Source organism: Psammomys obesus, unplaced genomic scaffold, assembly GCF_907164565.1.
Source record: "Psammomys obesus unplaced genomic scaffold, mPsaObe1.curated_primary_1811, whole genome shotgun sequence".
NCBI lineage: Eukaryota > Metazoa > Chordata > Mammalia > Rodentia > Muridae > Psammomys > Psammomys obesus.
In genome coordinates this window covers 3,934,687-3,958,702 of record NW_026590905.1, presented here as the reverse complement: position 1 = coordinate 3,958,702, position 24,016 = coordinate 3,934,687, and the positions used below count along the sequence as shown (strand labels likewise).

The window sequence follows — 24,016 nt, the reverse complement described above, 5'->3', positions numbered from 1 at the left end:
AAAAAAAAAAAATAGGGTCTCACTTTGTATCTCCTACTGGCATAGAACTCACTGTGTAGACCAGACGGACCTCCATCTCACAGAAATCTGCCTCCTGAGTGCTGGGATTTTAAAAAAGTATTTTACCACACCTAGCCTTTTTTTTTTTTTTTTCTTTTCTTTTTTGTTTATTAGCTGGATATTCACAGCCTCACAGAGGGTGACATTGTGTGTGAGTGATGAGGGGGGAGAGGGGGGAGGGGGACATATGCCCCACATGGAGATGTCAGAGGACATCTTTTTGGAATCGATTTTGTGTGTGTGAGTGAGTTCTAGGGATCAAACTCAAGCCCTTGGTATTTTTGATTTTTGTTTAAGAAAGATTTTTTTTATTTATACAGTATTCTGCCTGCACGCCAGAAGAGGGCGCCAGATCTCATTATAGATGGTAGTGAGCCACCATGTGGTTGCTGAGAATTGAACTCAGGACCTTTGAAAGAACAGACAGTGCTTGTAATCTCTGAGCCGTCTCTCCAGCCTAAGCCCTTGGTTTTTAAGGCAAGTTCTTTTACTGCTGAGCTATGTTTCATCCTCTGTTTGCAGTGAGCTTGTAGTTCTCTGGTATAGTAGCTTTCTGGTTGTTTAAGGTTTCATGTAACTCAGGCTGGCCTCACACTAGCCAAAGATAGCTTGAGCTCCTTGATTCTTCTGCCTCCCTGAGGCTGAGATCACAGGCACTTACCACCACACTCAGCTTGGTTTGGCGTCTCAGGGAACGTTTTTGTGTGCAGCCCAAGCTAGAACTGAACCCCTGATCTCTTGCTCAGCTGGGATAATTAGCATGTTCCCCATGCCCAGCTATAACTGTTTTTGCATATGGTGCTTCTCAGCCTAAAGTGGCCTTGCTTCTCCCAGCTCTTCATCTACAGGGTAGGTGTCTTCCTACCCAGAAAGCCTTCTCTGAAGGGAATGGAATCAAACTGTGTTATACTGAAATGTAATTATTTCTTTCTGTTAAACTTTCCACTCCCAGCCAGCCACAGTAGTGTACGCCTTTAATCCCAGCACTCAAGGAGGCAGAGGCAGAAGGTTCTCTGTGAGTTTGAGGCCAGCCTGGTCTACAAATTGAGTCCAGGACATCCAACTTTTGGATCTTTTTCTTCCTTCCTTTTCACTTTTTCTTTTTGCAGTGCTAGGGATTGAACCTAAGGATTTATGCATTTTAGGCAAGTGCTATGCTACTGTGCCTCAAAAACGGGCCTCTGTATCGCTGCAGGCCCTTAGTACTCAGTAAGGGCTGTTGAATATGTACTTGTCTGTTTTTAATCCCTAGCTCTCAGCGTGGCACAATAATTTGAGTTCAGCAGCAGGTGTTCCTTGAATGAGTGTTGTTGAATATGGATGAAATAATATGTTTTGCATGATGGTCTAGGAAACTGTTTTCTCCACAACCTGAGGTGTGAATGGTAGTTTTTGGGAGATTGGCTAACTTGGTGTCATGAAGAAATGGGGGAATCACCCACATGATTCCCCAGCTTTTGTTTCTTCTCTCCAGGCATGATTTGCAGCTGGACCTTGACCCAGACCAGGAAGGCAACCTGCATCATGTGGTTACCAACTACTCTTCACGCACTTATTGATGCCTCCCAAAAAGAGAAGCCGCAGACAGACACCGAAAGCCCCGCTGCTCTTCCACCAGCAGCCACTGGAGGGCCCCAAACACCATTATGACTCTTTCCAGCAGCCCATTACCCACACTGTGCAAGTGCCCAGCAAGCCCATTGATCGGGACACCGCCACTTCCTGGGTAGGTCTTTGCAATTCTTTGACCTTTACCACTTTAGGGTCTTCAGAATACTGACTCTTAATCCTCTTGGAGCAGGGACAGGGAAGCAGTTATTCTTTCTGGCTGTGGTTACCTGACCTGTTTGCTATATCCTCTTTTCTTCATTCAGACCAAAATGTGTGTTATATAGAATTGGAGTCTTCCCTACCGGGTCCCTCTGAAAAGTTCTGAGAGAACATTTCACTACCTGATAACTGGAAGATGCTAGAAAGATGGCAAACTTATAAAAGATTATTTCCTGTAATTCATATGAAAAATACTAGGTACTCTACGAATGGACTCAACCCTAGTGGAGAAAAATCCTACAAAAATGGCATGGTGGGGCACACCTGTAATCCTAGCATCTGGGAGGCTGAGGCAGAAGGATCTCAAGTTGAAGGCCAGCCTGGACTCCATGGTGAGGCTGTCCAAATGACTGAATAAACACTGTGTACTAGGTCCCATTCCTGAATACAGCCTCACTTCCTATTCTTGCAGCTGTCGTTCAGTATTTTGCAGCCCTTCCCAGGCAGTCTGCTAAGTGTTGGGAATAAGTCTTCATCTCTTGAGGACTTTGTTTTTCTGAGGACTGAATTGCTGAGTATGCTAAGCATGGCTTCTAACCCCATCCCCTCCTTCCAAGCCTGCTTTCATGAAGTTTAACGACAGACGTGAAGGAAGCCATGGTAGTGTAGTGTGGTTGAGAGTGCCTTGTCTGCTCTCTTCCTTGGGAGCAACCGGAAAGGGAGAAAGATTGCATAGCTAGCCCAAAGCTCTTACCTTGTTATTACATCATAAAGTTGGTTGGGTTTTGTCCTTTATTATAGTGAGCCCTCGTGATTCTGGACAAAAATAAAGGAGTCTATCCATGGGATAGTTTCTTTGGTAATTGGCCCACCCGTTTTTTATGACACAGGTATTGCCTCAGTTTGATACAGCCACAGAAAACCGCTGTCCAGCACACCGGAAGCATCACCGGGACCGGGCAAGACACCAAACTCGAAGATCTTCTTGCAAGTTTCCATGTCTAACCTTTGAGAGTCCACAGGCTTCCTGTTCAGAGACACTATTGCTATCCTTGAACAGAGAAGAGCCCCGTCACTCAGAAAAGGACATTCCCAGAATGCCTTTGGTGCCCCTGTTCAGTCCCCAGAGCTGTGGGGAACTGTCAGTGAATGCACTTCAAAGCTTACCTCATGTGTTTACAGCCCCTGATATCCAGACCCCGGGGTCATCTGTGAGAGAAGATCCCATTTCCCCAGACCAGAAGGAAAACAGTCTTCCAAGCTGCATCCTTGGCCCTAGAACTCCCAACAGCCCAGAGCCGGGGCCTGTGCTGGTCAGGGACACCCCTGAAGAGAAGTATGGGGTAAAGGTCACTTGGAGACGCAGAAGACACCTGTTCGCCTATCTTAAGGAGAGAGGGAAGCTGGACGAAAGCCAGTTCCTTGTGAAAATCTGACTGGATTTCACAGGCTTCCGTCCATTGCAAAGCTGCTCATGGTTAGGTTTCTAAAGTCACTTCTCTGGCTTGAAAGAATAAAATGGAATGAACACCAGTAGGAGGACGAGTTAGCTAGAGGCCTAGCACTAGAATTCTGTTTCTAGATTTGCTTTTTAAGCCACCTCGCATCAGGGACAGTTGAATTTAGTGTCATGAACTATTGGTATTTTTCTCATATTACCCCTTAAACCTGTGGAGTATCTTATACTGTTTACAATGTTTGTGAATAAATGACTGCCCTGAGTTTTTAGAGATCCCTATCTTTGTCAGAAACGCAGCTGCACGGTCCATCTATAAAAGGTTTGTGCTCTCCAGTCTGCTGCCTCAATTCATTCCGCATTTTTGGTACCAATCGGGAGACTTCAGTGACTACTTTGCTGATGGAGAAAATCAGATGAGCTCTAGTTTTTAATGGTTGACAACTACCTGTACAGCTTTGTCTCTTCTGCCCAAAGGGCCACGGCTCTGGGTCAGGGGAGAGAGGGGACAGATGAGTAGTTTAGGTTTGTGTTTTGAGATTGTGTTTACACTGGAAGAAATATGGCAATATCACATACAAGACAGGGTTTCTCTGTGTAGCCCTGGCTGTCCTAGACTTGCTTTGTAGACCAGGCTGCCCATGAACTCACAGAGATCAGCCTGCCTCTGCTTCCTGAGTGCTGGGATTACAGGCGTGGGCCACTGAGCCTGTCGGAAATGAATTCTTAAAGCCGAAGTGCACATTCTAACGTGACTCCTGTGGAAGTGCCTGTCTCGGTGGTCCTCTTAATCACACAATGACATCTCTTTCAGACCTACTCATTTACCATCCAGCCCCTTCTAGGCCAAGCAGAGCTTCTGTTGCCCTTAAACGGGTGAGGATTTGAAGCACAACAAAACAAAACAAACAAAGAACGAAGCAATCCTGGGTCACACAGGAGGGGCCTAAGTGAGTGTAATGTTATATTCTAGCCTATGTGTGCAGGTTCTGTATTTCCTAATTTTCAAAAGTTAATTTCTGGGGCTTGGAGAGGTGACTCATCGGTTATGAGCCCTGGATGCCCAGAAGGCACAGGGTCCTTTGTTCCCAGCACCCACAGGGTGCCTCATTATCTACAACTCCAGTTCTAGGGTATATATCAGCCTTGGGCACTATGCATATGATATGTAGACATACACATAGGCAAAACATGGAAATAAAATAGCCTGGGGCATGATGACACGTCTTTAATTCCAGCGCTAGTGGGGCAGAGGCAGTCAGATCTCTGAGTTTCAAGGCAGCTTAGGACTATATACCAAGATCCTGTCTCAAGTACATTAAGTGAATTTTTTAATTCAACACCAATGTAACTTTGGCCTTACTAATTAAATCTATATGCAATAGCTCTGGTCAGAAAGTCTTATAGAGACCAGAGTCAGAAACGAACTGATCGCTGGAGGCATAACTTAGAGTCCCCTTACGGGAACAGGGACATTTGAAGATGGCCCCCAGGTAAGGGTCCTTGAGTCGGGCTTTGGGCGGGGAGGCTGAAGGGCCTCTGGTATCCCGAGGAGGGTCAGACTGCGAGGTTTGGGGCAACAGCACACCCTGGCAGCGCCACGGATGTTTTCATTGTCACAGTGGGGTGCTGGAGTCGCTCTGTCGGGGGCGGCCCCGGAATGGAGCAGATGGAGACGGGCCGAGAGCTAGCTGGGCTCCAGTCCCGGGGGCCGCACCCCGCTCCAGCGCACGCGCCTTCGCCTCCCGGTGCCTCCCGCCTCCCTGGAAACCCTCCAGCATCGTGGCTGGCTCCTTTAGCCAGTGAGAAGGGAACGGCGGGCACTGGACCAATGGGCGTCGGCGACAGTGCGGGGTGTGGTTGCCAGGGGCGGGGCCCGACCCCCTCCATCCCTCTCCAGCCCGGCGGCAGCGGCTCGGGGTCTGGACTCTGATGCCACCGGCTGGGCGAGTATGGAGGCGGCGCGCTGCGCACCGGGACCCCGCGGGGACAGGTCAGGGGCGAGGGCGACGGAGGGGCGGGCTGGGGTCTCCCGGCTGGGCGGGCGAGGGCGGGGTTCAGGATCGGGTCCCCTAGCTGGGCAGGCGCCGTGCATCCCGCGCCGTCTGCACTCTCTCGTGCAGCTCCCTTGGAGTTTCCCCCGGACCAGCTCGCCCGGCTCCCCCAGGGCTTCCGATTCCCTCACTTGCAATGCGGTCGCCCTTCTCCCTGTCTCTCTAGTGGGGTCAGTGCTGAGCTGGAACGAGGTTCCTCCCGGGAGTTGACGCGGAAGGTCGCGGTGATGGTTAATTGGTTCCAAGGCCGTTGCTTTTGGCAGTCCTTGTGGAATTCTGGAACGGAGTCCGAGGGCTGAAAATGCAAAACTGTTTTCTTCTTTTTTCTTCCTTCCTTCTCCTGCGTTCCAGGAGTTCTCTTAATCGGGATGGTCTGTTTTAGTTTAGACTGCTCCATACTTCTTGTTTGTGTCCCCCATTTCTCTGCCAAGACCCCTCTTTTTGCCTGGTCCACAGAGTGAGCCTGGGAAAACAAATGGGCTTCAGTCTCAGCCTGTTCGTTTCTCGTCGTTTTTGGGGGGCCCCGTGTGAAATCATTGACTCAACACTTTGGCATCGATGAGGATTGAAATCAAACATGCCAGCTACATTCTTCCATTACCACAGCAAATAAAGACTTGGCGTGTAAGACTTTAGTATGATGTTTGAACTAGTTTTTAGCAGATTCGAAACCGTCTTTAAGAAGTTACAAAGACGGAGTAGAGACTCCTCCCTCTCCCCGCCGCGCGCCCCGCGTCTGTCTCAGGCAATCTAGGCTTGCGTCAAACCTGTTAATGAAGATGACTTTGAACTTCTGATCCCCCACCTTCCAAAGCTGAGATGTTTTCCGTCTTTTCATCAAGTAAATTCTTTAAACCCGATGATAATTGCTCTCTGAAATTTGTCCCCTCTCCCCGTTTTAAAGAACAACTACAACAAAATACATTTACAAGTTTAAGGTCGGGTTAGTAAAGTTGAGAGTCTCTGATTACAATCAGATGCTATCTCGATCAGTTGGGGGATTTCGTTTTTAACTGAATTTTAGAGAAGTAAATCTCATGGGGATGTGATCTTATTTTATTTTATTTTTCAGAGACAGGTGTTCTTAATGTAGCTTTGGCCTGATTGAAACTTGGTATTTGAACCAGGCTAGCCTTGAACTCATTTAGATCTGTCTGCTTCTGCCTTTCATGACTCGGATTTTAGGGAACAAGAAGCACTTGACTTTGAAATTGGGACCAGACGGCATTTATTTTTTTCATCTCTTAAAGGAGTAATTTTAAAGCCCCCTCCTCCCACTTTTTCTTCCAAAGAAACCAACTCTAATTTTCAGTTGACATCAAGGGCCTGTATGAGTCACTAAATGTTTGTTCTGCCCCTTAGGTAGATGTGCAGGTTTTGTCACTATTTAACTCATTTGTTGCTGAAAGGGAGTTAATGTCTGGCTTTTTAGGTAGTCATTAATATTTTTTTTTTTTTTGAGAGTGACTAACTCTCAGTACAGCCCAGTAATCCAGGCCCAACGTCCTCCTCCCTGAGCTTCCTAAGTGTCTTATACAGATAGACATGTATCACCGAACCTGGATGTACTTGTGTACTAGGAATATGCTTTTTTTTTCTTTCTTTTTTTTTGACCACAGTGTCCCCTCCCTCCTCTCTTCCCCTTCCCTGCCCTACCCCTCCATCCACTCTTCAGAAAAGGGTTGGTCTCCCATGGATACAGCCTTGGCATATCAAGTTGCAGTGAGACTAGGCGCCTCCTCTCCTATTAAAGCTGGAAGAGGCAACCCAGTGGGAGAAAAGGGTCCCAGAAGCAGACAGCAGAGGCAGACGGCTCCTGCTCCCACTGTGAGGAGTCCCATAAGAAGACCAAGCTACACAGCTGTACTGTATGTGCAGAGGGTCCAGGGCAGTCCCATGCAGGTTCCCCGGTTGTCGGTTCAGTCTCTGTGAGTCCCTACGAGCCCAGGTTAGTTGGTTCTGTAGGTTTTCTTGTGGTGTCCTTGACCTGTCTGGCTATTAAAATCCTCCTTCTCCCTCCTCCGCAGCATTCTGCAAGCTCTGCCTACTGTTTGGCTGTGGGTCTCTGCATCTGTTTCCATCAGATGCTGGGTGAAGCCTCTCCGACGACAATGGGACTAGGCACCAGTCTGAGTAGAGCAGACTATCATCAGGAATCATTTCGTTGATTTTTATTTCCCCCGTTTGTGTTCCATTCTATCCCAGGTCTCTGGGCTTTCCAGCCTCAGGGTCCTGGTCCTCCAGTCAGTGTCAGGGGTGGGTTCCCTCTCGTGGCCTGGGTCTCAAGCTGGACCGTTATGGTTGGCCATTCCCACCTTTCTGGGCCATCTTTACCCCAGCACATTTTGTAGGCAGGGCAAATCATAGGTTGGAGCTTTTGTGCTGGGTTGGTGTCCCAGCCCCTCCACAGGATGTCTCGCCTGGCCACGTGAGGTGGCTAGTTCAGGCTCTGTGGCCCCTATTTTTAGAAGTCTTAGCTAGGGTCATCTACCCTCATAGCTTCCTGGGAGTTTTCATTGCACTAGGTTTCTTGCTCATTCCAGAGATGCTCCCCCATTCCAGTGGTCTCTTCCAGTACTTTCTCCTTCTGTCCTCCCCGAACTCGGTCCCTCTGGTTCCCATTCCCACCCCTCTATCCAGAACAACCCCCACCCCGACACTCTACCCAAATAAAGCTGCTATGAACATAGGTGAGCAAGCGTGCTTGTGATATGGTGGGACAGCCTTTGGGTCTGTGCTTAGGAGTCTTCATGTCGCTGGGTCTTGAGGTAGATCAATTCCCAACTCTCTGAAAACCCACCATATTGATTTCCAAAGTGGCTGTACAAGTATACACTCTCACCATCAGTGGGGGAATGTTCCCCTTGCTCCAGATCCTCACCAGCATGAGTTTTTGCTTATGTTTTTGATCTTAGCCATTTTGACAGGTATAAAATAGAACCTCAGAATTGTTTTGATTTGCATTTCCTTGATGACTAACCATTTCTTTAAGTGCTTCTTGGCCATTAGAGAATTCTCTGTTTAAATCGGTACCCCATTTAAAAAATTGGATTATTTGGTTTGTTGATGTCTAGTTTCTTGAGTTCTTCATATACTGTGGATAACAGCCCTCTTCAGAAGTAGGGTTTGAAGATCTTTTCCTGGCTGCCGTTTTGTCCCTTTGACAGCATCCTTTGCTTCACAGGAGCTTTTCAGTTTCATGGGGTCCCAGTATTAAAGATATACACTTGTCTTGTTGCTTTTTAAGATGGTCATATATATATACATATACATATATACATACATATATATATACACATACATACATATGTATGTATGTGTATATATATATACACATATGTGTGTATAAAATGTATATTTTTTTACCTTGAACTCTTCGCCTTTGGCCACCCCCTCCCTGTGGCTAGGATTACACGTGTGCGGTACTGTGCGCATACTTAATGCTCCTTTTTAAAAATGCCAGAGATAGAAGCCAGGTCGTCAAGCTTAACTCTCTAAAGAGATTTTCCTTATTATTGCCAGGCATGGTGCTCCACAGGCCTTTCAGTCCCAGCACTTGAGAGGCAGAGGCAGGTGGATTTCTGTGAGTTCAACCTGGCCTACATAGTGAGTTCCAGTACTGCCAGGGCTATGTAGAGAGATCCCAACTCAAAAAGAAAAAAAAAAAAGTTATTATTCCTGAGTGGGGTGGGACAGTGCTGCAGCAGGAATGTGGAGGTCAGAGGTTAATGCTGTGACATCAGTTCTCTCCTTCCACCTTTAAGTGGGTCTGGGGGTGGTCCTCTGGTCACATCTATGTGCCACATCTGTGTGGCAAGGGCCTTTACCTGCTGAGCCATCTTTCCAGTACCTCTGTTTAAAGTTTTTGATGAAAGACTTGAATACAGATCCCCTAGTACTAATGCCTTTAGTTGCATGGGTAACTGCTATGATTTTGTAGCTCCAAATTATGTAGCTAACGAGGCAAATTTCTTTTCAACAAAATAAAAAGGTTATTAACAAGCAGATTTCAGATGCCTTTTCTTATACCTGAAGTTGGCAGTGAAAATTGGAGACAAGCTGTGAAAGCACACTTGGGGCTTTGCTGAGCCTAGGCAGCTGATGCTGCTAATTCCTCAGGGACAGCAGATATCTCGCACCGTGGCTCAGACTGTCTGAACTCTTGTTGGTGAGGCTGGCATTGGGGGTATGGCTCTGGGACAGAGTGCTTGCCTGACATTTTGAAGGTCTTAGGTTTGAGCACAACCGTTCGGATATGCAAGTATACCAGTTATTAATACAGAATTGAAGGTGTGTCATGACCTTGTGAACCAGAATTGCCTAAGGAAGTCTTGGTCTGCCCAGTATGGTTAGGCATAGCTGCGAGTTTAAGGTCAGCCTGGATTACCAGGTGAGTCCCAGGCCAGCCAGGGCTATACAGGGAGGCCCTATCTTAACCCAGCCCTCCAAATGTGATTTCCCTTTAGAAATAAAATATGAAAGCTGGATATGGCCTATGGATACCTGTGCCCTTCACTCATGAACAAGTCTGTGCAAACTTACACAAAGAAATAAAAAGCCAGGCTGTGGTGGCACACACCATTTGATCCCAGCACTCAGGAGGCAGAAGCAGGTAGATCTCTGAATTCAAGGACAGCCCGGTCTACAGAGTGAGTTCCAGGAGAGCCTGCTCTATACAGAGAAACCCTGTCTTGGAGGAAGAAGAAAGAAAGATGAAAGCTGGGAATGGGGGACAAATCTGTAATCCTAACACTGGGGAAAAGTAGAAACCCTAAGATCAGGAAGTCAGATTCAAGGCTGGCCTGAGCTATGTGAGACCCTGACTTAAAAGGAGGCCCCCAAACTGGAGGGTTGAGGCACTGGCTGAGAGCACATAGGTTCCCAGCACTCACACGGTGGCTCACAGCCACCCACAACTCCAGTTTCCTAGGAATCCAGTTCTTCCCTCTGACCTCCTCAGACACGCGGAGATGGAGCACCGACCCACATGCAAGCAAAACACTCATACACGTAAAATAAAAATGAAAAAAAAAAAAAACAAATGAAAGAAAATATGAACATTCCTGGCTGGAAATTATGTCGTGCCTAGTCTTGTTAATAGTGTCTAACGTGCATGTGGACTTTTTTTATTTTTTGGTTATGGTGAAGGCCTCATCCAACCTAGACAGGAAATGTCCATCCTGTAACATTTCTTTTTGCCAGGATCCTTTGCTCTAAGCAAAACAGTTAGTTTCTGGCTTCTTAGACTTTCCTGTGGAAACCCTACCATGTTCCTGGCATTGGTACCATTGAAAGAACAAGTTAATGTTTGTTCTTACCAGAGCAGAGAGAATGCTTGAGTTGAATTCTTCAGAGGAGGAGCTGAAGCTGTCTCCCAGCGAGGTGTTGGGTGTTTGGAAGGCCTAGATAATTCCTTTACTTCCACAGTTGGAGACTAGCTTCCCGGCGGCGGTGAGTCTCTGGCAAGCCCAGAATTCCCTGGAAGCCATTCTCGATTTCAGCGCCAGTTCACCAGGAATAATTTTCTGTTCTACTTAATTTCCACTGCTTCATTAGGCAGCCTTCCTGGGTTTCTCTTTTGTTTCTTCGATTTTTTTTTTTTTTTTAACAAATCTTTTAAAAAATGTTCAATTATGTATATGTGCGTGTTTGATGTAACTACCTAAGGAGGTCAAAGGAGTCAGATCCCCCTGGATCTGGAATTAGAGCCAGATGTAGATCCCGGGAACTGAACTTGGGTCTTTGGCAAGAGCCATATATGTTATTCTTAAATCTCTGCAGTCCCAGAACTGTGCCTGTGGGTGGTGCTGGAGATTGGGTCTAAAACCTTGCACATGATGATTTTGGTTTTCAGGATAAATCTAAACTCTGAAACCTACTTTTAACATGAGTAAGGTATGTGAGTGAGAGAGAGAGAGAGAGAGAGAGAGAGTTTGTCACTGTGTAAATGAGGCTGGCCTTGAACCCTTTTAAAAAATATGTTATTAAATTTATTTAGTGCATATGTTGGGAGGACAGAGGAGGCTGGAGGACAGCCTGTGGGAATCCGTTCTCTTCTAAGGACTGAGCTCAGACCATCAGGCCTGACAGCCGAGCGCCTTTCACCTCTGAGCTGTGGCACTGGCCTGGCCCTGCTCTTGTACTTTTGACCCATCTGTCTCAGCTTCCACATTCCTGGGACTGCACTCGTTTGCCACCGTGTCCTGCAAGATAATGTCCTTAGCAGAAGAATTACAGTGTCAGGTTTTAAGATTCTCTTTATTGCAGTGTATGCTCATTATCTCTGTGGGGGGAAAACTTCGGTAGATTTCAATGAACTTAGGGTAAAACCAGGTTGATAGAGGATAGATTGTTTTCCTGTTGGAACGTAGTACAAGCTTCTCCTGGTGATTCACTGTGTCCAGAAAGCTGGAAGCAGAAGTAGGGAGGGACATTTTGATTGAATGAAATTCTTAAGCTCTTTTGAATGACCGTCTTCCTTACACCTGCTGAGTGTGTGCGGGTGTTGTTAAGAGGGCCCTACCACCGCACCTGCTGAGTGGGGGGGGTTCCAAGCCTGCACCACCGCACCTGCTGAGTGGGGGAGGGGGTTGTAGGATTACACCACCACACCTGGTCTTAGGGAGTGCTGGATATTGAACCAAAGGCTTCATTCGTGCAGGGCAAGCATTCTCTCCAGCCTTAAGTTGTATTTTTGTTTTGTTTTAGATCAGGGCTGACCATTGAGCCTAGGCTGGCCTTGAGCTGCAGATCCCTCCCTCCTGGCCTCCGGAGTGCTGGCACCGCAGGCTTTCACCACCATGCCAGGCCCTAAGCGGTGTTTTGAAGAAGGGACGACCTGTCACGATCAAGTGGTCAACAGCAGTGTCTCACCCTTGTGTACGGCTTCTTCACTTTGAAGGAAACTGGGAAGGTGTTGTTGTCTTCACTTCATGCAGAGGAGCTTAGAAAGCTGGGCCTGGTGATGTTTGTTCCTGTCCGTATTAGTCATTTGGGATGCTGAAGCAAGACAACTACAGCAGCACAGGAGTTAAGCCCAGCCTGGGTAACACAGTGAGACCATCTCAAAAATAAAGATAACCCACAAGAGAGAAAGAGAGAAAAAGAAGCCAGGTGGTGATTGCACATCTTTAATCCCAGCACTTGGGAGGCAGAGGCAGTTCAAGGCCAGCCTGGTCCACAGAACAAGTTTCAGGACAGCCAGGACTACAAAGAGAAACTTTATCTAAATGAATGAATGAATGAATGAATGAATGAATGAATGAATGAATGAATAAATAAATAAATAAATGAATGGGAAAGAAACAAAAAACCCAAAAGGAAATGGAAGCCTGCTACACCTAAGGTTACATGAATAAATAATGGTGTCAAAAATATAGTTCAGAGGCTGATGAGATGGCCTAGTAGGTACAAGTACTTGCTACCAAGCTGATGGCTTGGATTTGATCCTCCAGACTCTTATAATTTGTCCTCTGACCTCTGTGTTGCCTGTCTCCCACATAAGTGGAAAAAACCAAATTAAGTAAACGCTTACCTATCCTGGGTTATAATGATATTTAAGCGGGCTGCATAGATGTCTCACGGGTCGTTGCTCTTCCAGAGGACCTCTGACAGATTGGGTGGCTCACAGCTCACTGTAATTTTATCTCCAGGGCAATCTGATCCCCTATTCTAGTCTCTATGGATCTCTACACACACAGAGCCACATACATGTACATACAATCTTTTAAAGAGTCTTGGGGGAGCAGAAGATAGGATTTAGGGCTGATATGATTAAGATACATTCATTTTCTACATGTATGAAGTTTTTAAAGAATAAACATAAGAGGTAGGTTCCTGTTCTCTTTTTACTATGTATTATTAAGGCATATAGCGCGGGTATTTGAGGTTTTGGGGTTCGAGAAGGTATCACAGTGTAGCCCAGGCTGGCCTCAAACTCAGTGGCAATCCTGCCATTACCTCCTGAGTGCTGAGATGAGGTGTAAGCCATCATGCCCAGCTACTGCAGATGTTCTGAATGCCACCTGTGCACAGAAATGCTAACAGACACTGATTAATTTCAATTCTCTTTAGAGCAAGCTATTTGGGAAATTAAACATCTTGGCAATGTACAAGAAAGCATTAATTTTATTCAGAGAAAAGTATTTGGTGAGCCTCGGGGCCTTGGGCATCCCAAGTACCAGCCCTGCTGGGCACTGAGCTCTACCCCAAGTCCAGGAATACGTATTTGGTATTATCAGGCAAAAGAATGTGCTTTCCTCTTCACCCCAGAAAGAAAAGGAAAGTAAACAGCATGCCAAGAGAGAAAGTGTAACTCAAGAAACAGGTGAAAAAGAAGACTGGGTTTCGGTGCCGAGTCCCAGCTGTTGTAGATCCCCAGGGAAGGATGTGGTCTCTAACTTCTGGATCAAGGCCTACGTTTCTCAAGGGGTTAGAGCGGTGCACACCTGTAATCCCAGCACTCCAGAGGTAGAAACAGGATGATCAGGAGTTCAAGGCCATTAAGGGCTACCAACAAGATACTGTGTCTCAAAAACCATGATGATCCCTCACAAAAGCTAAGTACCTCTTTGTTTGGGTCATTCAACTGAATGTTTTGTCCTTCCTTCCTTCCTTCCTTCCTTCCTTCCTTCCTTCCTTCCTTCCTTTCTTTCTTTCTTTCTTTCTTTCTTTCTTTCTTTCTTCCTTTCGCTCTATGTATGGGGTATGTCAAATCAAGAGAGAAGCACTAAATGAATTCTTTGCTGTGTTCTTGAAGTTGTATGAAGGCTTAAATCAGTTTTCAACTCTCCCTTCTCATTGCCTATTTCTTCCCCAAGCAAGTTTTGCTTTCTGGTTGTGTGTCTACTAAATGGGCCTCTTTTTAGGTGCCATCTTTATTTTTTAAAGACTTTTAAAAATTATTTTTAAATTTCAGTTATTTACTTTATATCCTAAGGGTGCCCCTTCCCTGCTCTCCTCCCAGTCCCCTCAGCCCAATGGGTCTCTTAAGAGATAGATTTTCAGTCCCTGGCTTCAGTTAAGATCACTCCAGGCTGAGGCAGGCCTTCTAGGGGAAGACAGCTGGGTATATTGGTATTTCTCGATAGTTGAGGGAGGACATTTTTTTTTTTTTTTTTTTTTAGATTTATTTATTATGTATACAGTGTTCTGCCAACATGCCAGAAGGGAGCACAGATTTCATTATAGATGTGAGCCACCTTATGTTTGGTGGGAGTTGAACTCAGGACCTGGGCAAAAGAAGCCAGAACTCTTAACCTCTGAGCCACATCTCCAGCTCTCTAATTTGTTCTTGATGTGTCTTTTCTAGTCAGAATTATTCTTAGTATCTCAACCTGTATAAAGATACGACTTTCCAAGGTTGACTAAATTTAGAATTTGGACACGGTGAATTTTATTTCCTTTATAATTCCAGCTGCTTGGGCTGTTAAGGCAGAATCAGTCTGGTTCCAGAAACATGACAGTCCTCCTGCTTCTGCCTCCCAAGTATGGGATCACTGTCTAGGGACAAAGATCTTATAGGCCTAGATCAGCCTAAGCAACAGAAGTTGACACTATCTCATTTCCTTTAAAAAAAAAAAAAGTGGTTAATTGGTATATTAGATATTATAATAACCAAGGATATATAACTAACAACTTTGTGGGTGAAACTAAGCATACCGCATACCATTTGTTTACTTCAGAATGTGACAAAAACTATCGTAAGTATATAATAAAAGAAACCATAGGCGGTCCTGGAGAAACTTCATTGACTATTCTTCCAAAGGACTGAGGTTCAATTCCCAGCACCCACATGGCAGCTTACAGCTCTCTGTATTTCCAAGATCTGACAACTTCACACAGACATACATGCAGGCAAACCACCAATACATAAAATAAAAGTAAATTAAAAATAAAAAAGAAACTTTGATAGATGTGACGGTGGATGTGAGTTGAAGGCCAGCCATGGCTACATAGTAAGTTCAAGGCTAACCTAAGCTACATGACTCTCAGCGAAGAAGAGGGGAAAGAATACATTTTGAAGCTGGGCAGTGGTTATGGCACACCTTTAATCCCAGCACGTGGGAGGCAGAAGCAGGAAAATCTCTGTAAGTTCGAGGCCGGCCTGGTTAACAAAAGTGAGGTCTAGGACAGCCAAGGCGATTACACAGAGAAACCCTGTCTTGAAAAACGAAGCAAAAACCCAAAACAAGCATTTTGATTGGTAGTTGCTGGGTTCAAGAATTCTGTCTTGCAAAATATAATTTTATATAAAAATTAATTTTAGGGGCCGGAGAGATGGTCAGCAATTAAGAGCAGTATGCTTTTCCAGAGGTTCCTGAGTTCAATTCCCAGCACCCACATGGTGGCTCGCCACCGTCTATGCTGGAATCTGATGGCCTCTTTTGGCGTGCAAGTATACATTCAGATAGAGCACTCATACACATTAAATAAATAAATGTTTAAAAAATTTTAATTTTGTGTGAAATGCAAAGAGATAGCACAATGGTGGTACTAAGGGCCATAAGCATTAGCTCTCGAGTGTCATTTGGTCAAAGACCCCCAAGTTATTTAGCAGTACCCCAAGTTTAGATTTAATAACGTTTAAGAACCACCCTTACCACGATAAGGGACTCCTAATCTCGCGCTGAGTAATCAGGGGCAGCAGAAGTTTCTTACATGGCATCTGCTGTGGTGTGGGTCACACTTACCCTTTTAAATGGCAGAAGGAGGAAACCAGAGACCAGAGGGGAAGCTGGTATCCTGTCAGTGGGCAGCAGGATTGCTTCTCTGACTAATAGACTCAAGTTCATCACCATGAAACAGAGGTGTGCACAATTTGTTTGAGGCCTCAAACCTAAGTTTGCTTTTAAAGTTCTGTTGTTTGTTTATTTGTTTTTCTTTTGGTTTCTAGAGATAGGATTTCTCTGTGTAGCCTTGGCTGTCCTCGGGCACACAAATATCTGCCTGCCTCTGCCTCCCCAGCACTGGGATTAAAAGTGGGTGCCACCACTCGCCAGCCAAATATTTTTTAAATCATAAAATGAGATGCTGCAAAAAGAATGTGTCATCACTCTCTCTTGAAGTTGTTTTTTGTTGTTGTTGTTTGTTTTGTGTTTTGTTTTTTGTAATTAGTCTAAATAATCAGAAGATTCTTCCTGCCGGGGATTTTGAAAGTTTATGATAAACTTCTATTCCTACTCCCGTTCTCTCTCTGCTTTCTTTCACTTCAGAAGTGCATGACTTCAACCTTAATTTAAATGGTCTTCTGTTTTGTACACCATGCACCATTTAGCAAGGCTAAGTACAGAAAGTTGTGCTTTTTGAGTTCCTTTTAAATTCTGCTCTTCTTTTGAGCGTTTCAAGTGTGTCTAATTGCTGTGCAGGTCAGCGAAGGGCTCGGGTTAGGCAGAGCTTTGTTTTGGCAGTTGCTCTATCGTAGTGAAAACAAGAATTCCCAGAGAAGTGCGGAGTGTTTCTCCCGACGCCACAGCTGTAGCATAAACACGGTGTAAAAGATGCCGGTGTGGGCAGCAGGGAGGCCTGGGTACCCAGAGGCCTGTTCAGACACCACCATGCCTCCTCCTTCTGCAGCAAAGCCCCACTCAGAGCCCTTAAAAAAAAAAGTTTATGTGTATGAGTTTTTGCATGCATGTATATCTCTGTGCCCTATGAGTGTCTAGTGTTCGCAGAGGTAACAAGAGGGCATGGGGTCCCCTGGACCCAGAATTACAGATGGTTGTGAGCCACCATGTGGTTGCTGGGAACCGAACCTGGGTCCTCTGTAAAAGCAGCAAGTGCTCTTAACCACTGAGTCATCTCTCCAGTTCCTGAAAACCCTTCTTGAGCATATTCTGTCATTAATGGCAGTAAGGGCATGGGGTTTTAGAGTTCTCGCTTATGCAGCGACATCCCAATATTTTTTCATGTTAAAAAAAAAAACAAAACAAAACACTTATTTGTTTATGCAACAAGGTCTTGCTGTATAGTCCAGGCTAGCTTTGAACTCTTTCAGATTCTCCTTCCTCAGCCTTCCAAGTACTGATACGGCAGGCATGAACTTGTAAATACCACGTGAAAGACTTCTGGAATGCATAGGGGAAGCACGTGACTGATATCAGTCGATTGGAATCAGTCGGTGATCGATATTTTTAAAGATTTATTGACTTTTGTTTTGTATATGAGTGTTTGCCTGCACGAATGTGTGGGTACCACATTTGTGCCTGATGAGGCCAGAAGAGGACATTGAATCTCTGGGACTGGAGTCACAGGCTAGGCGCTGCTGTGTGGGCACTGGAAACTGTTGTCTGACCACGAGGGCACCATGTCATGCATGCGCAAATATACTAGTACAATTAAAAAACCAGAATCAGTATTGTGCTGTGTGTTTAGGATCCTGGCAAGGACCCTGGGAGAAGGAAGCCTGGGAGAGGGACAGCATAGCATGACTGTTGAAGCCACTGGCTAAGAAGGCAGATTACACGTCAAATGCATCGCTTTTGTCTTTTCTATATATTTTATCCTCGAGTTTAGTTGCTGTTTTCTGTCTTCAGTAAGAAAACAGTTCCCAGGGAAGCATGTATTGTTTAGTCTCAGCATGGAGGCTGCAGGAAGCAGGCATGGCTATTTATCCTGGCCTGCTGTTGGCTGTTTGTGTTTGTGTCTCTATGCCAACTCCAGAAGAACCTTACAGGAGGTTCCGCTCCGGTTGCTGCTTCTTCAGTTCAGCTACAGGAGGCTGTGAGAGACTTGACAGGCCTCTTCTGTCTGACATTTTGCTGTCTAACTTCCCTTAGCAAGGTGTGACATTCAGAACATTGTTGAAAGACTTACAGGAGAGAGAGTCCTGAAGAAACAGAGACCAGGGCTGTGTCTGAAGAGGAGCCACTCCCCTGTCGGCTGTATCCTCGGCTGGTCCCATCGCTGCTCTCATCGCTGCTCTGCTTCCTCTTGCTCTGCCTTTCCTGGCCTCCTGCATCCATCTAGATTCCTTTTCTGTCTATCGTCTGCTCAGGTTGGGGTTTTGTTGGTTTTGTTTTGGGGAGACAGGGTTTCGTTTATCCCAGGCTAACCAGAATGACCTTGGACTCCTGATCTTGCCTCCACCCCGTAGTCCTAGGACCACAAGCATGGCTTCCACACATAGCCCTGCAAGAAACGTCTTCGTTTCGCTCAGAGGTGTAGCCTGACGAGGGCCCATGTTCCCTGAACCTCTCACTTCCCCTTCACACCAAGTAGCCAATTGTCAGATTATGAAGTCCAGCTCCCATCCATGGGATGAAGAAGTAGTGCTCTCTATTCCTGCATCAGGGATGAAAGATAGCGGCCATCTTGACCCAGTGTGCTTGCTCGCTTGCTGATCACCCGCAAGCGCACCCTTTTCACAAAAACAAAAACAAAAACAAAAACAAAAAAAACCAAACACCTTTGCTTTGGTGTGTGTTCTTCTGTGCAACACCAAAATCACACTTCCTAAGAGCCTAATCTACATGTCTCGTCAGTTTCCCCACAGTCGGCTCACCGATGTTGGTCGTAAACATAAGTCAATGGAAGTAGCTGCGGTGTTGGTTAAAAATCACTGTTTTTTAAACACGTCACGGAGTATCTCACATGATACGTGCCAGAATTCCTTGGCAGTGGGAAGTGGGGTGACAATATGAATCAATGGTTGGAAATACACAAAGTTACACCAAGTGCTGGTGTGTCCATTTGAAAAGCATGTGGACATTTTCAGAACTTAAGATGGAATTATTAGGAAAATTGAAAGAGTCGCGTCTGGAATGAATACAGGGTATGGGGTTCAAGAGCGACACTGAGATGCACTGTTGGGGATGGGGATAAGGGCGGTGGCGGTGCACACCTTTAATCCCAGGACTCCAGGGGCAGAAGGCTCTCTGTGAGTTCGAGCCCACCCTGGTCTGCAAAGGAGATTCCAGAATTACACAGAGAAACTCTCTCTCTCTCTCAAAAACCAAAAAAGAAAAAGAAGAAAAAAGTTTATCAGAGTTATAATGCCACAGGTGGACAGAAAGACAACAGTTAGGCAGGGCCAGGCCCTGAGGAGGAGATTCAGGACCATGCTGCAGAGTTGGGGTCCCTCTTAGAGATTACAGAGGAGCCTGCCATCAAGCTGCCTCAGGAAATGGGGAGAAACGGATGTGTCAGTGTGTTGTTCTTTGATATGTCTGACTGTCCAGTCCGCTGGCACATGGTGCTCACTCGGGGAAGTAGAAACCAAGTATCCGGGCATCTGTTTGCTGGAGATTCAGGTTGTCTTAGGAGGATGCCCTCCAGCTTCCGACTGTGGGGAGGGATGGCTGCTGCAGGTATTCTGTCCTGAGCAGCAGCCTAGGCTGGATTTTGAAAGGCCAAAGAAATGGCTCAGTGGATAAGAGTGCTTGCGACCTGAGTTCAAATCCCCTGGCGTCCATGTAAAAGTCTGGAAGTGGCCATGCACATGTCTGTATCTCCAGTGTCATACAGAGAGGAGACAGGAGGCTTGCTGAGGCTTGCTGCGTGCCATCATAGTTGCAGAGTTCAGTGACCTTTCTCAAGGTCAAGTCACACACGCACACGAAAGAGCCGTATCTACTTTCCTAAAGTGTTCATTTTCTTCAGATTTCCACTCATTGCCCATCTTACTGCTGGTCTGTGCTGGTATCAGTTATTAGCAGGTGGCTTAGTATTCTTGGTTACTACGGAAGTGAAAAGGAACAGTTAGTCCCCTTTAATGCGTGTTTTAGTTTAATAGTTGAGAGCACAGAGGAGGACCAGAACGCCTGTCTCGTACACCCTGCATTTGCTGCTTAGTGATTGCAGAACCACGTAGCTCACTTAGATGTGTCTCAGTGCCCTCAGAGAGCCTGGGCTAAACCGGATCCCCAAGATCCGGTATCAAAATCACGGACAAGGGAGTCCGATTGCTCATCTAGGGTCGGGTGTCTCTCTGATGTGTCAGTGATGGTCACGGAGACGTGGCACAGAATAATCAAGTCCACTCCCGAGATAGGCCCTCAGTGTCCTGAGGCCAGCCTTGCACGGTGAATTTATAAACTGCTTCTTAGTGTGCTGGGGCGTAGGCTTTTGATGCCACACCCATTCACGTGCTGCTTTGTTTGTTTGTTCGTTTTTGGGTTTTTTTTTTGTTGTTGTTTTGTTTTGAGACGGTCTTTATATAGTTTTGCTGTACTGGAACTTGCTATTAGATTAGGCTGGCCTCTAACTCACAGAGATCCTCCTACCTCTGCATGCTACCCCTTACGTAATAAATAGAGAAATGTACTAAGACTCGTTTTAAACAGTTACCCAGTTTATTAATGCTGTCATCTTGAGGCAAACTATTTCCTTTTGTGTTTCCCATAGCATCTTACCAATGCTTCCTTGCTCTCTGTATACCAGGTCATGTATCCCTCCGAAGCCTTCTCACTGGCACTTAACCCTGGTGTATTTCTTGCCTTTGGTAGCCAGGGTAAGCCACTCCTTCTCGCTTGTATCCACACTGTGATGTCTGAAACACTCCAGCAGCATTTGTGATGATCAGGAGCCAGTCAAGGAAGTGTTTGCTCAAGGCACTCCTGAGGAAACCATGGCCGAGTATCACCGGCTTCACTTTTTGCAAGCCTTGTCCTGTTGCCTTCCTTCAGGGTAGCTTTGCTTTCCCCAGGCCATCAGGGCCTTGCTGAACCTCCACTTCCTGGGCAAACGCAGCACTCGGCATCCTTCTCTGATGGAGCAGTTACTCGTGATTGTTCAGCTGCAGTGGGCTCCAGAGAGCTTGCCAGGAGTGTGGAGGTGGAAGTTGGTCAAGGATATCAGTGGTTTAGTTAGGCAAGCAGTCTGTCAGGGATCGCTCCATAGCGGCAGCAGAAGCGGGAGAGGTCTTCCGTTGTGAGCTGGCTCTGTTTGATCTTCTCTCCGCTCCCTTTTAGAAATACTCTAACTGGGTGCATTATTCAAGGGCAAGCTGGCCATGGTGGCACATTCCTTTAATCCCGGGGAGGCAGAAGCAGCAGATCCCTGAGTTTGGACCCATCCCATGGTCTATATAGCAAGTTCCAGGCAGGGCTAAATAGTAAGACCATCTCACCCCAAACAGTGATATTCAAGGGCAGAGGAACTGACAGATCACCCAGCCCATAGTTATGAAAGAAACATTTATCAAAATGTCTTGTTTTATAACTGTTTTATTTTGGGGGAAAAAAATTGACTTTTGCATCTACACCTTTCCCCAGCTCGTTAACCACACCCAGTGGGTGTAATTTTGTCTGTCCTAATAAACTGTCTCTATAATTATTACTTGAAAGAGATTAAATTTGCCAAAAAACTTACAAGAAAAGTTCAAAAGTAATCTTTGTCCTTCACCTCAGTTTATCTCTTGTGTTCGTCACATTAAAACAAACAAACAAACAAACAAACATTTAAGCCAGCCTTTAATCCAAGCACTCCAGAGATACAGTGATGTGATTCAGTGAGTCTGGGGCCAGCCTGGTCCAGGCTGGCCAGAGCTACACAGAGAGACCCTGTCTCAAAACAACAAAAACAGATTTAAGATCTAGGCACCGTGGTACACTCCTTCCTGTACTCAGTTTAAAAAAAAAAAAAAAAAGAAGAATTCCTGTATATGTCTTCTATTGTGTCTCCCTTTTTGTTGACATTTCATACAGTCACAGAGCAGTTAGGAAAACCAGGAAATTCATAGAGACTCAGTACCATTCCTAGCCCATGGGCCACTTCCCAAGGAGGTTTTGTCAACCTCCCTAATCCTGTGGCCCTCTAATACAGCTCCTCATGCTGTGCTGACCACCACCCATAAAATTACTTCATTGCTACTTCAGAACTGTAATTTTGCTACTGTTCTGAATCATAAAGTAAAGATCTGAGAAATGGGGTGTCTGATATTCAACGCCTGTGAAAGGGCCGTTTGACCCCCTAGGGTGTCACGACCCACAGGATGAGAACCAGTGCTGTAGACCATTCCTGAATACTGGTTTGTCTCACAATTAAGTTAAGGTGATGCCCCTTGGCAGTTGTACCATAGAGGTGCTGTTTTCTTTTCAACCTGTCAAGAGCACGAAGACTCGACCTCTCTTCAGGGGAGGCCTTAACCGGGTGTGTGGCGTGATTGTGTAGAAAGGCCTCGCTGTGCACTCTGGCTGGCCTCAAACTTGAAGAGTCCTGGGAAGCAAGCTGCCCCGCTTGCGAGATCTTCATTGTAGTTAAACTCTCAGCCTTCTCCTCTTTACCATCCCCCACCTGTGAGAATGACCATCTTCTGCGAAGTCCTGTGGCGTGAGTGTGCACGTCCCAGATGCTTCCAGCACGATTAATCAAATCGGCCAAGCTATGGTCTCAGCACATGGGCTTTGGGGAAACGATAGGTCATGAGGACAGAGTCATCAGGAGGATGGAGCTGGAAGAAAAGAAGAAAGAAAACAACTGTTGTGTCCATATGGTAGAATATCAAAGCTGTAGGGGTGGGGCCTGGAGAGGTGGCTCTCCTGTCAAGAGCATAGTTCAGTTTCTGCTAAATGAGATGGAACACAGGGTCTTGTGCGTGTTAGGCAAGCGCTCTGCCACTGAGCCACATCCACAGCTTAAGTCAGAGTTCCTGTAGCTGATGTGTAGGTGTTAACTAGACGGAACAGGCCTGTAGCATCTATTTACAGTTCTGCCCAGGTCAGAATGCTTCCGTGATACCCTGTTATTTAGATCTCCCGCTCAGCTTGCCCAGGCTCGCTGGGAGGCATTGAGTGGTGTCTGGTGCAGCCTTGAAGTCATACCCAGCGCGCTGACTGTCAGAGGCTCCGAAAGGCGTGCTCAGCTTCAGAGTGTTCGGAGTGTAGATTATTGAGGTTTCGGCACTGGGGAGGCTTGGTGAGGAGAGGGGACAGTCGTTTTATCTGTGCCAGAAGGCATCACAGTTTTGGTCTAGTGTCTCGTGCAGAGTGAGTGCGTTGAGCTTTTGCACGTTTGCAGCAGTGGTTGGAAACTAAGCTATAATCACAAGTTTTTGCTCCAGGTTGATGTTTCCAACATAATGTTCATGATTTCTGTTTGTTTTTGTCTCCGTCATTTTAGGCACCATTTTTGCAAATCTACCCTCATCCCCACTGGATACCAACACTACTTACTTACCCTGTGGTAATGCAGCTAGGATTTAGGAATGTATGAGTGAGGCTGGAAATAGAAACATCTCAGGAGAAACGCAGGGATCCCTCAGGGGAGGCCAGAATTGGGCTGCAGCAGGGAGGAGGGGCTGGAATTGTAAGTGCCCTGTGGCTTTCTTGTCTATTCCTTTGTTTAGTTTGCTCTGCAGTGCCGGGGCTGGACCCACGGCCTCATGTATGAAGCCTTCTACCACTGAGCTATACCCAAAGCCGGTTTTGCTTTGTCTTTGAGACACAGGGTCTTACTATGTAGTCTGGATGACCTGGAACTCACGGAGAACCGCATGCCTCTGCCTCCCAAGGGCTGGGATTACGGGCGGGAGCAATCACCTCCACCACCATTTGTTTTTGTTTTTGTTTTGTAACAAGAGTCTGATTCAGAGTTAGGAGTGTGACTCCCTTGGTAGATTTTTTGCTTAGCCCTGTCCCAAGGCCCTGGAATCAATCGTTATCACTACCCAAAACACAAGACGATAGATGGATGATAGATAGATAGATAGATAGATAGATAGATAGATAGATAGATAGAT

The 24,016-nt window shown here is 46.1% G+C and overlaps 2 protein-coding genes across 4 annotated transcripts in view; both read left to right on the top strand.

Moving 5' to 3' along the window:
• The first annotated feature begins 553 nt into the window (after positions 1-553).
• Rhno1 (RAD9-HUS1-RAD1 interacting nuclear orphan 1) lies at positions 554-3,623 on the top strand. 2 transcript variants are annotated; one of them, XM_055609385.1, is made up of 3 exons: positions 1,732-1,786; positions 2,089-2,222; positions 2,721-3,623. In XM_055609385.1, the coding sequence occupies exons 2-3, from the start codon at positions 2,100-2,102 to the stop codon at positions 3,264-3,266; spliced, it is 669 nt and encodes a 222-aa protein (XP_055465360.1). In that variant the 5' UTR covers positions 1,732-1,786; positions 2,089-2,099; the 3' UTR covers positions 3,267-3,623. The 2 variants fall into 2 exon arrangements, with proteins under 2 accessions (XP_055465359.1, XP_055465360.1); XM_055609384.1 differs by lacking the exon at positions 2,089-2,222 and having other exon boundaries at positions 554-1,786.
• A 1,588-nt stretch (positions 3,624-5,211) lies between these two features.
• Positions 5,212-24,016, top strand: part of Tulp3 (TUB like protein 3) — a 33,586-nt gene continuing 14,781 nt past the window's right edge. The window contains exons 1-2 of one of the 2 annotated variants that reach the window (XM_055609383.1): positions 5,231-5,279; positions 12,049-12,253. Coding sequence is in view for 1 of the 2 variants with exons in the window: in XM_055609382.1 (XP_055465357.1) it covers positions 5,239-5,279 (41 nt within the window). In the remaining variant the exon portion in view is untranslated. Of the gene's footprint in view, positions 5,280-12,048; positions 12,254-24,016 lie in introns of both variants that reach the window. The other variant, XM_055609382.1, reaches the window with a different exon arrangement.